Source organism: Apodemus sylvaticus, chromosome 9, assembly GCF_947179515.1.
Source record: "Apodemus sylvaticus chromosome 9, mApoSyl1.1, whole genome shotgun sequence".
NCBI lineage: Eukaryota > Metazoa > Chordata > Mammalia > Rodentia > Muridae > Apodemus > Apodemus sylvaticus.
The window spans coordinates 5,074,050-5,090,454 of NC_067480.1; the positions used below are offsets into that span (position 1 = coordinate 5,074,050).

At 39.6% G+C, this 16,405-nt stretch overlaps 1 protein-coding gene across 1 annotated transcript in view; it reads right to left on the reverse strand.

Moving 5' to 3' along the window:
- L3mbtl4 (L3MBTL histone methyl-lysine binding protein 4) overlaps positions 1-16,405 on the reverse strand; it is a 337,842-nt gene that overhangs the window by 201,613 nt on the left and 119,824 nt on the right. The window contains exon 10 of the mRNA XM_052193353.1: positions 1,226-1,340. Within this exon, the coding sequence (XP_052049313.1) occupies positions 1,226-1,340 (115 nt within the window). The remainder of the gene's footprint in view (positions 1-1,225; positions 1,341-16,405) is intronic.

The window sequence follows — 16,405 nt, forward strand, 5'->3', positions numbered from 1 at the left end:
CATGAACATACACACATTTACATACACAACCCTCACACATACACATAGTCATACACATAAACACACATGCACATATATACACTCATGCATATACACATATGCACAGATATACACACATATGCAATACAATCTAAACACTTATGCACATATACACACATGCACACATTCATGCACAGATAGACACACACACACACACACACACACACACACACATGCTCGATTACATACAGTACAAACAGAAATTCTGACACCTTTCCATGGCTCGGAACCTCTACAGGTTGCTGACCAGTCTCCCTTTGTCCCTCCTTTGTAGTGTACTGACTTACATACATTTTGTGAGTCACCTAGACAAGCACGTTAATGATTGTGTTGAAGTTGAGAGACCTAGAATCATATAAAATACTTGGGGTCTGAAGTCCAGGATTGATAAAATGCTGATTTTTCCTATGACAAAATGTAGTACATTGTCAGGAAAAGTGGTGAGGCCTTAGATTCTCAGGGGCAAGTACCATCATCCTTTGACAGCAACACCGTCAGCTGCCCTCACTACGAACACTCAAGCTTCCCCTGAAGAAGCCGAGGGATGGTGGAGAATCAGCGAGGGGGAGAGAACAAACAGGAGAACGGAGCCTGTTGGGATGAAGGCCTGGACCTGGCGATCAGCCGTGCCAGTCTAATGGGGTCAGAGGACTCCCACAGACAAAGTAAGGTATTCCAGTCACAGGCTCATTAGAATTTAGAGTGCTTAATTTCCTCCTTAGCTATAAGTGGTTACAAATGCAGCTCCCGGTAAAATAGAATGCTTCTTCACTTTTATTTTTAAAATTCCTGAAGTTTTAAATATTTAATATTTTTGAAAATTTTATAATTTGTTGTATAAGATAAAATACCATGGGGTGCTTAAAGAACTGATGAAACTTTAATGACCAATATTGAGATGGGTTTAGAAATTCTGGCTCAGCCCTTTGAGCCAAATTGTAGAAAAGAAAGATCGCTTTGGAAAACACGAGAATTATTTATCAGGGACTATTGCAGCTCATCTGTCGAAAGCTTGTCCTTTGAGGCTTAATTGTGAATAACTGGCTTCCAGAGCAGCTAGAATGCTGACTAATTAATTCACCTATCTGTTACTCAGCCTTCCAGTGGCTATAATGACACAAATAAGCAACATTAGCAGTGGAACTCAGGGCAAACACTAAGCAACAGCAAAGCCCAGACTGCTCACCACATGGCACCTCCAGCGGATGCCCTGTCACATCGCACCACCCGATGGGGTGGATGTCCTGGCTGTCGGCGTCCAACCAATAGTCATACTTATGGTCCCAGCCATCGAAATGAATCTGTTAAAAAAAAAAAGCGTATTGAGGAATTACTGTTTTGCGATTACTACATCACTCTGCCTTCATTAAAATATTTGAAAACAAATATCTGAAGCTGAAATTGAAATGGCTTTTATCACACCTTGCAGCTGAAAAAAAAAAAAAACATCTTAAGCGTACCATCACAGAGCTTTCTAACAATGCCAAGAAAGGCTCCTGGAACACATTTTTTCAGATAAAGAGGGGGGAAATGACATTTTATCAGATGTTGATTATTACTGGGAGGAGTAAGGCCAATGTGTTCTCTCAGCTAAGAGGATTCTAGGTTGGCGAACAGGGACACTTCTATCCCTAGTGACTGTCCTGTAGACACCATGAACAAACATCATGTTATGGTCATTGAAATACCATTTGCTAAGTTGATGCTATTATGAGCGCATTTCTGATGAAAAGGGTCTGACTCAGAGCACAGAGGAGCCATCCTTCCTAAAGCCTCACAAATAAGTAGAGACTCAGATATAATGGAGGCACGCAGAGAAGACAAAAATTTCTGGGACCAGGGAAACAGCTCAGGAGTACAGTGCTTACCTAGCAAGTACAGGCCCTAAGTTCAGCTCCCAGCACACAAACAGAAGGACATTACTGGATAGATAATATGTGCACTGGAACTCTTGTGATAGAGCAGGAGAAGAGTCCAGAAACCCACTTGGTATACAGGCTTATGATCATTTTGTATTTTGTTAATGAAGCACTGAGGCATCTGTGTACACATGCATACACACATGTGTATACACACACATGCACACAAATATACACATACATACATTCACACACACACACACACACACACACACACACACACACATATATATATGCTCCCACATAGGTCAATTATAAATATAAGAAAATCTTAACAACTTATGAAATACAAGTTAAATATTTATTTCTTGAACATACAAAACTATGGTTATAAAACATCGGGTCATGATGATAAAGTGAATCTTGTATAAAGTAAAACACAAACAATTCTACTATCCTCTCATATATTTTTTGGTTGTATTGCCTGTCAAATAGAGAATATGTCCTTTTTAATGTAGAAGTGTTACTCATCCCAGTTATGGTGATATCTGCTTACCAACCAGGCTCCTGCAGAGGCTGAGGCATGAGAAGCACAAGTTTATGGCCAGTTTGGGCGGCATAGAAACTTCAGGGCCAGCCTGGGAAATTTAGTGAGACTCTGCTTTAAAATAAAAACTAAAAGAAAATAAAACAGTAACAGTAGTTATAACAGTAGTTATCTAATGATACAAATGGTCAAGCCAGTTCCTGGCATGCATGAAACCCTAGATCCCTGGTACTGAAAAAAAAAAAAAAAAAGAAACAATAAATCGGCTAGAGGTTTAGAATCACACACAAAAAATCAAGAGAAATATAAACTAGGTCATATGCATGTGTGCATGTATGTATTTATATACATATGTTCATATGTATACACTGAGCCACAATATTTTTCATCAAGGCTTATTTCTAAGCAAGTGCTTTTCAAAGTGTGGTTCCCAGATTGGTTGCATCTGTACCACATAAGCATGTGTTAGACATGCAGGTTCCTGGATCCCCCTCAACTCTCTGAACCAGAATCTGACCTAGGTATAGATAAGGTGTTCCTTCCAGATGTATAAATTGATGCTGTGGCTTAAAAACAATGATTAGGGAATGTTTCAAAGATACATTCCTGTCTGTGTATATGTGTGTCCATGTTCATCTGTGTGTAGTAAAGATTTTTCAGATGAGCATACATGCTTATGTGCATGTTCACAGAGGCATCAGAAGTCAATGTCTGGTATTTTCTTCAATTGTTCTCCATTTGCTTTATGAAATGTAGCTCTTACATCCTGGAGCTCACTCATTCAGCTAGACCAGTTAGCCAACAACCACAGGGAACCTTCTGACTTCACTCCCCAAGGTTGGCATTGAAGAAACACACTTCTGGTCTTGGCTTTTCATGGGGGTGCTGAGGATTGAACACAGGTCCTAATGATTTTGTGGCAATCACTTTATCACCTAGTCATCTCCCTAGCTTAAAAGACTCCCTAGCCTTATGGCCATTAAAGTGTAAACTTTCATGCAAAAAAATCTACACAGCTGGACAAGTAGACACGATAACTGGGATTTGCTGTGTTGCATTTACTATTACAGCTATTTTTGGTTCCTGGGACGGGGTTTTATTATATACAGGATGATCTTAAGCTCTCTACATATCCCATGTTAGCCTTGAACACCACATCAACATCTTAGCCTCCCAGGTGCACAGCCATATGAAAAATGGAATCCCTAAGTAAAGGAAGGTGTTTCAGATGAGCCCTTAATGTTTTCATGGAGAAATGTCTCTACTTGTGATGTAAGTCAGAGTGAAATTCAGCACAGCAGCCATCCTGTGCTGAGGACACACTGGCAGCAGTTCAGAGTTGGAAAAGCAGCAGGAGGTTAGAAGACACAATGGCTGGGGCAGAAACAACCACAAAAAGAGAAAGTCTTCAGGGGATGCTGATAAGACCTGGGTCAAACATGAGACTACATACTTAGAGTATGAGAAGTCAAGATACCAGGCAAAACCTGTGGGAAACAAAAGCACCAGAGGTCACATGTTGCTATGAGTGCGGAGACCAGTGGGGCAGTCTTTAATCACATCTTCAGAATTGGACTAAGACACTAAAGCCATAGTATTTAGAAAGAGAAGTCAAGAGCGCTATTCCAGACCAACCATATGAACAGGGTAAATTCAAGAGCCAATGTGAAAAAGAATTACAAATAGCTAGCTGCCTGGTAATGCCTTCATTTTAGAGAATGGCCTCACTGTACACCTGATCCTCCTGGAATCCGGTATATGGAGCAATAATTAGACACACACATAAACAAATGAACATGGACAGTATTCAGCGATTAAAGAATCATCCAGTACACACAAACTGAGATGACTCAGGCCTGGTAATTAACAGACAAGAACTTTAAATGACCTATTCAAAGAGCTTCAAGAAAAATGGCCTTAATGGACAAGCAGATGGAGAATCTAAGCCTAGAAAGTATAAAGATGAAGCAGGAGAATGTTTGAGAGCTCAATGCAAAAATTTTGAGGTCAAAATGCTGCAAAATGAACAGCATACGAGAAGAGGCAGGAGAGAGTACAAATGGCTGTGAACAAAGGTACAGAGAAAGTACAACCTGAGGGACAGGTAGTGCAGGGCTCACGCGATGAATGCTGCCCCAGGACTTGCCAGATAAGACCAAGTCTAAGCTGTGGAAGGCAAGGACTGAGAGAAAGATTGGGAAAAGAGTCACAACAGAGCCAACCCAGAGGATGCGGGTAAAACCCTATCTACTTTGGCTCAAAACACCATGTTATGAATTTTAAAAGAATGGGAAAACTCAAGCTCAATAAATAAAAAGGAAATAAGGGTTATGAAAATCTGGGAACGGCCGGACAGCTGGCCAACTTCGCACCAGAAACAGGGAGCCATGAGGAAATGGATATGTCTGCCAACTCAGAGCTTTACATTCTCCATTGATACCCTTCCAAGATGGAAGTGAAGAAGTGACAATTAAAATCAGCTATAGATTTTTGGTACAAGAAATCTGAAATGAGGCATTTTAGCCTGGAGGGAAATGCCGACAAATGATAACGCTTCAGAGGAGTGATGGAGAGGAAGGGCGTGGAGGACAAGCGAGGTGAGGACCGCACAGTGGTCATGCCCATCACCACACAGAATCGCATGGTCATTAACACTAACCGAAAACATATTCCATGATGCTTCGTGCACTGTGACAGATACCCTTGACTTGCAAGCAGAGAATGAGCTCCCTCAGCTCAACAAAGAGAAGAGGACAGCCGTCAGATACTGACAGCCAGCACCATATTAAATATTATTTTTTGGGTGCTTCACACACACACACACAAAATACTATGAAGGCAAAATAATAAAGTCACATTATTCACACATTTTTCCTGTAGAAGATATGATTGATAAAAACATAATAAGAATTTAGCAATAGCTCATGATTAAAGTGGCATAAAATAATTGTGTTCCTACATTCTGACAACAAACTGTGAAAATAACTGAACAATTTAGAATAGCATTTCTTTTAAAAATGAGAGGCACAGGTATGGTGATATAGTGCTATAATTCTAGAAATCAGGCAGTGGAGGCAGGAGGATTGCGAGGCCAGCCTGAGCTACACTGCAAGTCCCTGTATGTCATATCCTCTCCCCCCCACCCAAAGGACCTCTTTGAAAAGCCTCTAAGAACATAATAAAAAGGGAAAGACCTCCACCCTCTAACAACATTGCTAAGGCAGAGTCAGTATGGCCGACAGCAACAGAGAGCATAAAACTCAGGAGTTTTGTCGATGTTATTTCTCCCAGGATGCCCTATATATTTAGCAAATACCACTGAAAACAGGAGGCCAGCCCTTGGAAAGCTGAGGCAGCAGAGTAATGACTTTGAGTTCAGCCTGCCTCTATTAGCAAGTTCCAGGCTAGCCTGACCTATGTAGGGACAACCTTGTCATAAAACTACATCACAAAGGCAAAATACACAAGGGTTTCCTTCAGTGTCACTGAGAAGCTCACTGTGGGGTTGCACAGAAAGAAAAATGATGCAGCATTTCCAGAGTAATGTTGAAAAGAATGGCAAAGCTGAAAGATTCATGTCTGACTTCTAGTTTAGTAACACAACACTGAACATAATGGGGAAACACAGACAGACAGACAGACACACAGACACACACACACATATGTACATATAGCCTAGAACTTTGCCCTGAGGAGTTGGACATTGTAGTTTTTACCTTTTGTACAACTGAGTCTAAAAAGAATAAAAATTTACACATTTTCAAAGTATCTTTTACAGTAGATTCAATGCTTTTATATGCCCCTTCAACACTTTCCTGTGTTCATTAGGCGTCCTTCATAACCATTTCCCAGGCAGGACATACTTACTTATGACAGAACCTTTCCTAACCCATCCATGTGATGCTCCCCTCCCGGAGGGCTTTATCCAAACTCGAGACACACAGTAAAAAATTTGATCCTGTAACATCTTTCTGAAAGATGTTTTCATCATTTTAGATCTCCATCTCTCTGGAGATAAAATCCAATTATAAAAATTCTAACCAGATGGTCAAGTTATTAGAGGCAATTGGCACTGATGGATATTTACAGAATCTCTCCGAAAAGCAAATGGGCATCATGAAAACTAAATCATTTCTAGCATCACGGTTTGCATATGTATGGTTTTCCCCCACATCTGAGATTCTGTAAAGCAACTACAGATTCTTCTTGCTTACACTGCTATGGACTTGAAACAAGAGGTCAAGTCACTAGTCAAGCATTGTCTTACATTACTGTTGTCAAACAGTTAACACTTCCGTCAGAACTAACTTGGTATCCAAGAGTTATCAATAGCTAATGCTTTGCATAGTTAGGGCTTAAATCACCATGTCAAAAATCAGTAGGGATTAACCTATTATAAATATAAGGTTATGTGCTATCTGAGAAGACTCTGTCTTTCCACTGGTCCTAACGATGTCCTGATGTCCTGCTCAAAAGCACCCCCCCCCCAGCTATCCCTCAGCCCAGTGAGTTTACCTCTCTCTTCAGTCATCCTTTCTGGCTCCATGAATCTTACTTAGTGCTGTGGTGCATATAATGTTAGTGCTCAAGCCCACGGTCTGAACAACATATAAGATGGCAGCCGTGGTAGAAGGGAGATAAAATAGGAAAATTTAAAGTCCAGTCACAATAACTTCATTATCACAAATAAACATTATACTTGCTTTCACCTGCCAAGTGATTCTTAAATATTAATTTCTAGTTGAAAAGGCTTTGAACATATGCATTCAAAGTCTTCAAATCTATTCAACTGCTTATATAAATTATCAATACATAGCGATTCTAATTTATTTAAATATACTCTTGACAGTATCTGACTCAACTCCTGTTTAATGCATAGTTTAGATAACTCAAAATTCATTAAGTCGAAACTGGACCCTTAGATCTCATTACAAGACAAAAAAGTGCATTTTGTATGTTATCCTGGGATCGATTACTCAGAGCTACTGGTGCTAATGAGGCTATACTTCGTCATGCTGCCTGTGAGGTTGGCCCTGAGCTTTATTAAGAATACCATTCAAGCTTTCAGGACTGTGGCAGGCTGGGTGTCCATTCCATTACAGAAAGAATGCTGAATCGCACCTTTACAGAACACCACCAAAAATCAAGCACAACAGAGCTGTGCAAGGTATTGGGACACTTTATTTTTGTATGACATGCAACATGTATTATATGTAACGTCCATATTATATTGTTTTCACCAATGATTTACAGAGCTTCTGAGAAGGTAAAAGTTGGGGCAGATTGTATCACACAGCCAGAAGGTAATATGTTTTACTGAGGGGGTCATGCAAGAAAATAAACTGTGAGGCTCTCTGGATCTGCAAACATAATGTGCATCATACACATTTAATACACACACACACACACACACACACACGCACACACACACTTTCACGGTGAAAATAAGATAAAACAAAATAAGACAATGTCCTAGTCAGGGTTTCTATTCCTGCACAAACATCAGGACCAAGAAGCAAGTTGGGAAGGAAAGGGTTTATTCAGCTTACAGTTCCACATTGCTGTTCATCACCAAAGCAGGTGAGGAAGCAGAAGCTGATGCAGGGGCCATGGATGGATATTTCTTACTGGCTTGCTTCCTCCCGACTTGCTAAGCCTGTTCTCTTAGAGAACCCAAGAATATCAGCCCAGAGATGGTACCACCCACAAGGGACCCTCCCCTCTTGATCACTAATTGAGAAAATGCCCCACAGCTGGATTTCATAGAGGCATTTCCCCAACTGAAGCTCCTTTCTCTGTGATAACTCCAGCCTGTGTCAAGTTGGCACACAAAACCAGCCAGTACAATACAAAATAATGCAAACAATGGATTCATTCCCATGTTAAATAAAACTATGCAATGGATCAGATTATCTTTACCTAGGAATGGATGGGGGTGGGAAGACTGTGAAGGAACAAAAAAATCACATTTATGTACTTTAAAATATTTTATACTTATATGTCATTAACTACATTTTACATATGAAGCTATTAAGTAAGAAACATATAGTGGATCAGTCATTTCAATGCCACTGTGACTTTGAAACCCTTGCTTTCATCTAGGCAAAGTGCTCAGTCCTCTTCCTGTGTTCCCTCTGGGAGACTAGTCTCAATCTGTCTCCCTCATCAGTTTCTCTGAATCTACCCTTAATTTTCAAAACCATATACTTCTATCTCCCTTCTATTCCATGTCCAACATTCTGATGTGTATTACAGAAAATGTGTATATGTGTGTTCATGCGTACATGTATGTGTGTGCATGTATATGTGTACACATGCATGTGTGTATGTGTGTTCATGTGCGCATACATTTGAATATGTGTGTGCATGTGTGTCTGTGTATACATGTGTGTATATGTGCATGTGTGAATACATGCATGTGTATATATGTGTATGTGTGTGCATGAGTGTGTGTGCATTTTTGTATGTGTTTATGTATGCATCTGTATATGTGTTCATGTATGTATGTGTGCATGTGTGTATACATGCATGTGTATACATGTATATGTGTTCATGTGCACATGTGTGTATTCATGGGCTAGAGTGGCTGGCCAGTAAGCCACTGGGATCCCCTCTCTGTGCCTCCTAGTGCTGGGATTACAGTTGAGTGTCAAGCATTGCTGAGGAGCAGAACTCAGTCCTTATGTTTGCAAAACAAGCACTTCCCCACTGAGTCATTGCCCCAGTCAAATCACATGAAAACTTTTAGGTCTAAATTGAAAATCAATGGTGTGTGTTACAGCTACTCTAAACTTCCTTTCATGTTCTATGCTTACACTGATCATGTTTCTTAAGATTGTTGTCATTTCATTCTCTAACAAGACTCCTAGTACAGTACGGATCAAGATGGAGATGGAAGTTCTACAGTATCAGACTCTTAGTACAGTAGGGATCAAGATAGAGATGGAAGTCCTACAGTATCTGTTGACTGTATTTTTGAGATTTCTTTCGTGGTGTTTCTGTAATTTCAGACCATGGCAACAGAGTGGATCTTTGATGTGTCTTTCTTTAAACCCACAGTTTTTATCTAAAGCAACGAAGAATAATTTTTTAAATTATGTGCCTCCCTCTCTTTTATAAGATGGGAGCTAGAGAGAAATCTAGCTGGAGGGTTGATACAGAGGCCATTCACCTCCACAGGATCCCACTCACGACAAATAGCATCTGCCTAAGTTCTATTTCTCCAACTCCATAGTTACAGTTGTAACAAATACAATCCATTCTCCCCATAGACTAGGCTCTCTCTGTAAAATTCCCACCATGAATAAAAATGCCCAAATTTGTAATAGAATTCAAAGGGTTTTTACTTTTTGTTAAAAAATAAAACTTTAAATATTTCATTTCTAGGAACAGCAACAGCCACATCTGGTGCCCTATGGCTCCAAAACTATGGGTAATATGCTAGGAATAAAGAAATAAAAACCCTTTTTCAAGTTGTGTGAGGATAAGTAACCTCTAAATCAGTTTATGATTATAGCTAGCATAAATATTTTCATTACTTCTGCCACACAATTTATAAAGTTTGAGGCCCTGAGGCAGTAAATGGAATGATCATGGCAAACATTGCATATGCACTGTTAACTCAGAGAGCACAATTATTCAGCAGGCTGCCACCACCACCACCACCATCATCACCACCATCCCCACAACCACCACCACCTCCACTATCACCACCACCACTATCATGTTTTCTTTAGGACACTAGCCTTTGTGGAGGAAACTGTTTCAGTACACGTTCTCTGTTTGTCTTGAAATTCTAGATTTCCACTGTAGATCTATTTTGATCATTCCAACTCAATAGAGATGCAAGCAACCTGTGTAAAAGAAGATTTCTGTGACCAGAAAGCATGTGAAGTGTGCTGAAAAGATTTAGAGAAACAGTAGTCAGTGGTCATGGTAAAAGTTATCTGGAATGACAGTATGGGGAAGACTGAAGCAAGAGGGTTGCAAGTTCAAGGCCAGCTTGGGCTACAAACAAACATAAAACAAACAACAATAATAAATGGAGATTATTAATAGCAAAGGGATCATTATTACAATCAGACAATCCAGTGGAACATAAACAAAAACCTTCTAGAAAAGTTAAGAAATGATGGAGCTTGATAATATAAGTATGAGATTGCTACAAGTAAATATTCAATAACCAGTAAAGTGAAGGTACTGGAGTAATCTCATGTAGTTCTCACGTGATATGAGAAAACTGTACTGTATTATGCTACAATTTTTTACAATTTCCCAGTAAGAATTATATGCACAGAAATTAATGTAAGGAATGAAGAACAAATGCATTGTTTATTATGATACAATGTGAATCATAAAATCATGCACCATCTACATGCACCATCACCATGCACCATCCATATACAACATCCCTATGCAACATCTGCATGCACCATCCACATACACCATCCCAATGCATCATCTGCATGTGCCATCTGCATGCACCATCTGCATGCACAGTCTGCATGGGTAAAATGGAAACAGATATAAGAGCAGCTAGTAGCTGATGCATCATGAGAATGATTTCTAAAATATCTGAAGTAAGGAAAATAGCAATGAGTATCTTACATAGTTGACTTTCTAACTCCAATAGCTTACATAAGGAAAACACACACACACACACACACACACATACACACACACACACGCATACCCTCATGGCCTTACAAAATGAATATGGGTCTTACATATTACCAAGAGGAAAACACGAAGTTTGTGAATTATTCCTTTTCCTTTGGTCTGCTGAACAGAGTTGGGCACAGCTTTGTTGAGAATGGTATATGTTGTGTATAAGGATTTGGGTTAGAGTTTAATCTTCTTAAAAGCCATAGTTTATAAGGAGACTGAGCTATTTGCATCTGTGGTTATGATAATGAGAGACTCTTCTGAACTGTGTAACTGCCAAGGGCCAGTCTGTCTCCCAATGTTGGATGCATAGCACAAAGAAAGTACTAAAGAAGAGAGTCACTATTCAATGAAATTTTTATTTTTCATAATTGCTGTACAGAAACTCAATGTTTTTACATTTAGTAATGATTTAAAATCCTAGACTTTTATGGTTATAAAAATATATCATAATGTAGGAAACAGAAATAAATTTACTAACCTACTTTTATGCTATAAGTTACATTCTATTATGCATTTTCTTGATATAGTTTTAATAAATGAAATAGCTCATTGTTTTCAATAAGCATTCTATTGTATATAAATTTGTATTTAAAAATAAAAAGGAGCTGTTTTATTATTCAACATATGCATTGGTATAGTAATGAATAATTGTTTTCTGAAATTCCTAATTCTAATACATTTTTGTACAAGTATATAAGAAGTATATGACTAATAACATTCTCCCATAAATAATAAAGCTATTTGTTTAAGACTTTAAATAATAATAAAATTGCAGAAGCTTGCAAACTTAACAAATATGGTTTCCTCTACCAAGGAGAAATGTGGAGATTCACAAGACAACAGACTCTGAAAATCAGGCTTGTTGATTAATTGTTTGCATACAAATAAATAAAAACCCAAGATAAAATTGGTTTGTGTGTTGTTTCTTGACAAGAAATATAGGGTAAGAAATGGGGTTCAGGCTTGCTCAGTGCAGTTGGTTTGACTGCTAAAGTCAGAGTATATGAAATTCCATTATGATTACAGTAAATTGAACTCCCACAAAATAGTCAAATTAAAACATGTGGTAGAGAAACAAAGTTTGGTGTCTAGGTCTTGCCTAAGATGAAGAAGGCACAGGTCAGAAGTCAGAGTTACTGGAGGGGCAGGTAGGCAGGGCCTGCAAGAACTGTACCCAAAAGAACATGGATGGTATGCACACACTGATAAGTGGATATTAGCCCAGAAGCTTGGCATAGCCAAGATACAATTCACAGATCAAATGAAGCTCAAGAAGAAGGAAGAACAAAGTATGGATACTCTGGTCCTTCTTAGAAGGGAGAACAAAATACCCACAGGAGATACAGAGACAAAGTGTGGAGCAGAGTTTGAGAGCTAGACTACCCAGAGACTGCCCCAACTAGGATCCATCCTATATACAGTTACAAAACCCAGACACTATTGTGGATGCCCACAAGTGGATGCTGACCAGAGCCAGATATAGCTGTCACCTGGGAGGCTCTGCTATGCATGACAAATACAGAGGGGGACACTCTCAGCTAGCTATTGAACTGAGCACGGGGTCCCCAATGGAGGAGCTAGAGAAAGAACCCAAGGAGATGAAGGGGTTTGCAGCACCATAGGAGGAACAAGAAGATGAGCCACCCAGTACCCCCCAGAGCTCCCAGGGACTAAACCATCAACCAAAGAGTACACATAGAGTTATGCATGGCTACAGACTCATATGCAGCAGAGGATGGCCTTGTTGGACATCAAAGGGAGGAGAGGCCCTTGGTACAAGGAATGCTTGGTGCGGCAGTGTAGGGGAATACCAGGACAGGGAAGCAGAAGTGGGTTGATTGGGGAACAGGGGGAGGTGAAATGGGTTATGGGATTTCCAGGGGAGGGGAAACAGGAAAGGGGACAACATTTGAAATGTAAATAAAGAATATATCTAATAATAATAAAAAAAGAAGTAAAAAAAAAAAGACTGACCCGCAAAGGATGAAGCTTGTAATGAGAAGCATAAAGTACCAGACGTAAGACCTCGCACATCTCCGGGCATGCTGCTTCTGAAGGGCAAGCCTTTTTACACAACAGCACTGGAAAACTCAACTCTGGCTGGTGGTTGGGTTTTGGCCAGTGCAAGTTACCAACAGGCATTGGGAGAGCAGGAAGAAAGATGCTGAGGGTTAGTTATTCCCAGGATTTTCTCCTGCTGATCCCAAGCTTCTCAGAGGTTGTGTTTCTCACATGATTCTCTCCAGACTATCAATTCTCTCTGTCTTTTCTCAGCCCCACACCTTATGGCTCATGTCCACACTGCCTAATGTGCCATTTATTACACTCTATACAGACCCTGTTTCCAGAAGAATCGATAATATGAGTCTGCAAAGATATGGCAAGAATTCTATTAAAAAGTGACAAAGAAATAAGAAACGATGGTACTAAGAATTAAATGTAAGGCAAGAGAGTCAAACCAGAAAGGCCAAAAGCAGGTATGGAACACTATGGGAAGTAAGGTCATCAAAATGGAGACCCAACAAAGAGACAGGAGAAATCACAATGGGTGGGACTGGCAACAGCAGCCAGACTCTGTGATCCTGGAGTCAATATCCAAGGCCTGTGAAAGCACCTGTGCACACATGGTATTCTTCAGCTCCTGCATAGAATGCACATTAGAAAGGACAGTTGTGCAGATTTTAAAAGAGGGCTGTGTACAGGGGGGTGGGAACAGATTACTATCATGGTCTTTCAAGGTATGGCAAAAGATAAGGCTGAGAAAATGGAACAGAAATAGTATTATTAATTAAGTTTCAGATAATAGATACAGTAGTTTTCTCTGAAGACTGAGAGATGGAAACATTAGAAAGAGAAGAAATGGTCCATTGCTGTGGTGGTTTGAATACGTTTGGTGCAGGGTGTGGCACTATTAGGAGGCACAGCCTTGTTGGAGTAGGTGTGGCCTTGTTGGAGTATGTGTGGTCTTGTTTGGGGAAGTGTGTTACTTTTTGGGTGGGCTTTGAGACCCTCCTCCTAGCTGCATGGGGAGACAGTCTTCTCCTGTTTGCCTTTGGATCAAGATGTAGAACTCTTAGCTCCTCCAATGCCATGCTTGCCTGGATGTGGCAATACTTCCTGCCATGATGATAAAGGACTGATCCTCAGAACCAGTAAGCCAGCGCCAATTAAATGGTATCCTTTATAAGAGTTACCTTGGTCATGGTGTCTCTTCACAGTAGTGGAAACCCTAAGGAAGACAACTGCATTCAGTGCTACAATCTAGCTGTAAATAAAAGTTCATGAGAAAACTGGCATGGCCTGTCTAAGGTCAGAGCAGGTTTGTACCTCTTAGTTTAGTTTCTATGGCAGACAAGGGGCAATGGCAGGCACTGTGGTTGAGAGTCATCCAAGAGCAACAAGGCAATCTGGCAGGCAAGTGTGAGGTTGTTCAAGGTGTGTTGTTTGGTTGGTCTGTGGTAGAGTTAAGAGAAAGACATAGGTGAGAAGGGAGAGGAGAGAGGAAAGGAAGGGACAGGGAAAGAGCTACAATCGTGCATTGTGACTTACAAGGCACCAGTGACAAGGACACTATAGATACACGTGATTATGGCATCAACCACACAGCTCTTCAAGAATATTTAAAAGGCTGACATGGGGGCTGGAGAGACGGCTCAGTGGTTAAGAGCACTGTCTGCTCTTCCAGAGGTCCTGAGTTCAATTCCCAGCAACCATATGATGGAGTACAACCAATTGTAATGGGATCCAATGACTTCTTCTGGTGTATCTGAAGAGAGTGACAGTGAAATCAGATGCATAAAATAAATAAATCTTAAAAAAAACAGATTAAAAAGAAAGCTGACATTACTTTGTGTCTATGCAATAGATGCCTATGAGACCTAAATGTTTGTTTCAGCAGATCTATTTATGATGCCATTCTAAAATACATTGTATAGTTCCTTTTACCAAAAGAAACTTGTAGTTCCCTCCAAAATGACTAAAAATTGGCATTATTTATATGAGATGTCCAGTCATAATACACAAAGATGTTTGTAATTTTCAAGAATATATTGCAGGGTACATTGGGCTTCATTATAGAGTTTCTTACAGCCATGTCCTGTGACCTGTGCTCAACCATGAGAAGAAAGGGACACCTCTGGAGGAAAGAAAGCAGCTTAAACTATGTTATTAATTCAAAATTCTCCTGAGTGTTGTGTTAACATAGACCAATCTCTCTAAAGCAAGCATTTTTTCCATTGTCTGAAGGAGCCTTTCTGACTTCATCTTTAGCCAAGGAGTCACAGCAACTAGAACAATGGATCCTAAAATATACCATATTTCTGTGGAAAACAAGTGATGTTCAAGCCTTAAAATAACTTTCAAAAAAAGACAATATGAGATGTTTGCCATTAAGAATTGTATATGACTACCTATATTTTTATGTAATTAAATATCAGAAATCTAGCTTGTTTTTTGATGAAATCATAGTTGTCTAATAAGGTTCCTGATATTGAATCAGGCCAGGTAATCATGCACAACCTGGGCTTCAGACCAAGGTGGAAAACATGTAAATTGAAGCATTGGGGGAAAAAAGATCTAATCACTTAAAGATAATTTTTTTAATCTAATCTAGATCAGAGAAAAAATATCCTATCGAAGATTTTCTATAAATTTCTCTAAACATCCACAATTATTTCATGGCTATTATCCTTTTTGGTTTTTTGGATTTGTTTTTTTGAGGCAGGGTTTCTCTGTATAGGCCTGGCTGTCCTGGAACTCACTCTGTAGACCAGGATGGTCTTGAACTCAGAAATCCGCCTGCCTCTGCCTCCCAGAGTGCTGGGATCACAGGTGTGCGCCACCACCGCCTGGCCACTATTATCCTTTATATTCTTCCAGTTTTCATTCTTGGAATTTCAGAGCACAAATCTCTAATTAGAAGTTACTGTGCTTCACAAAGTTTATACAAAAGTCCTACTAAATCCCACCTGCTCATACCAGAAGGTGGTATTGATAGTTAGCTGTGTGATGTTTCTAATTATAAATAGCTATTATACATATAAGTGCTGCCTAATACAATTAATATTAAAAGTATAATGGAAAGTAGATATACAAATACTCAACAGTATGTTTTTTAAAATGTTCATCAAGGGAACTGTAAATTAAATCCACACCGAGATAGCACCTTATCCCAGTAAGAAAGGCTCTTATCAAAAGGCAAACAAGAAGATATATTGATGAAGATTTGAATGAGGAAGTGCTCGTCTAAATATTGCTTGGGACAAAAAGCTGGTAAAACCATTTGGGCAAATAA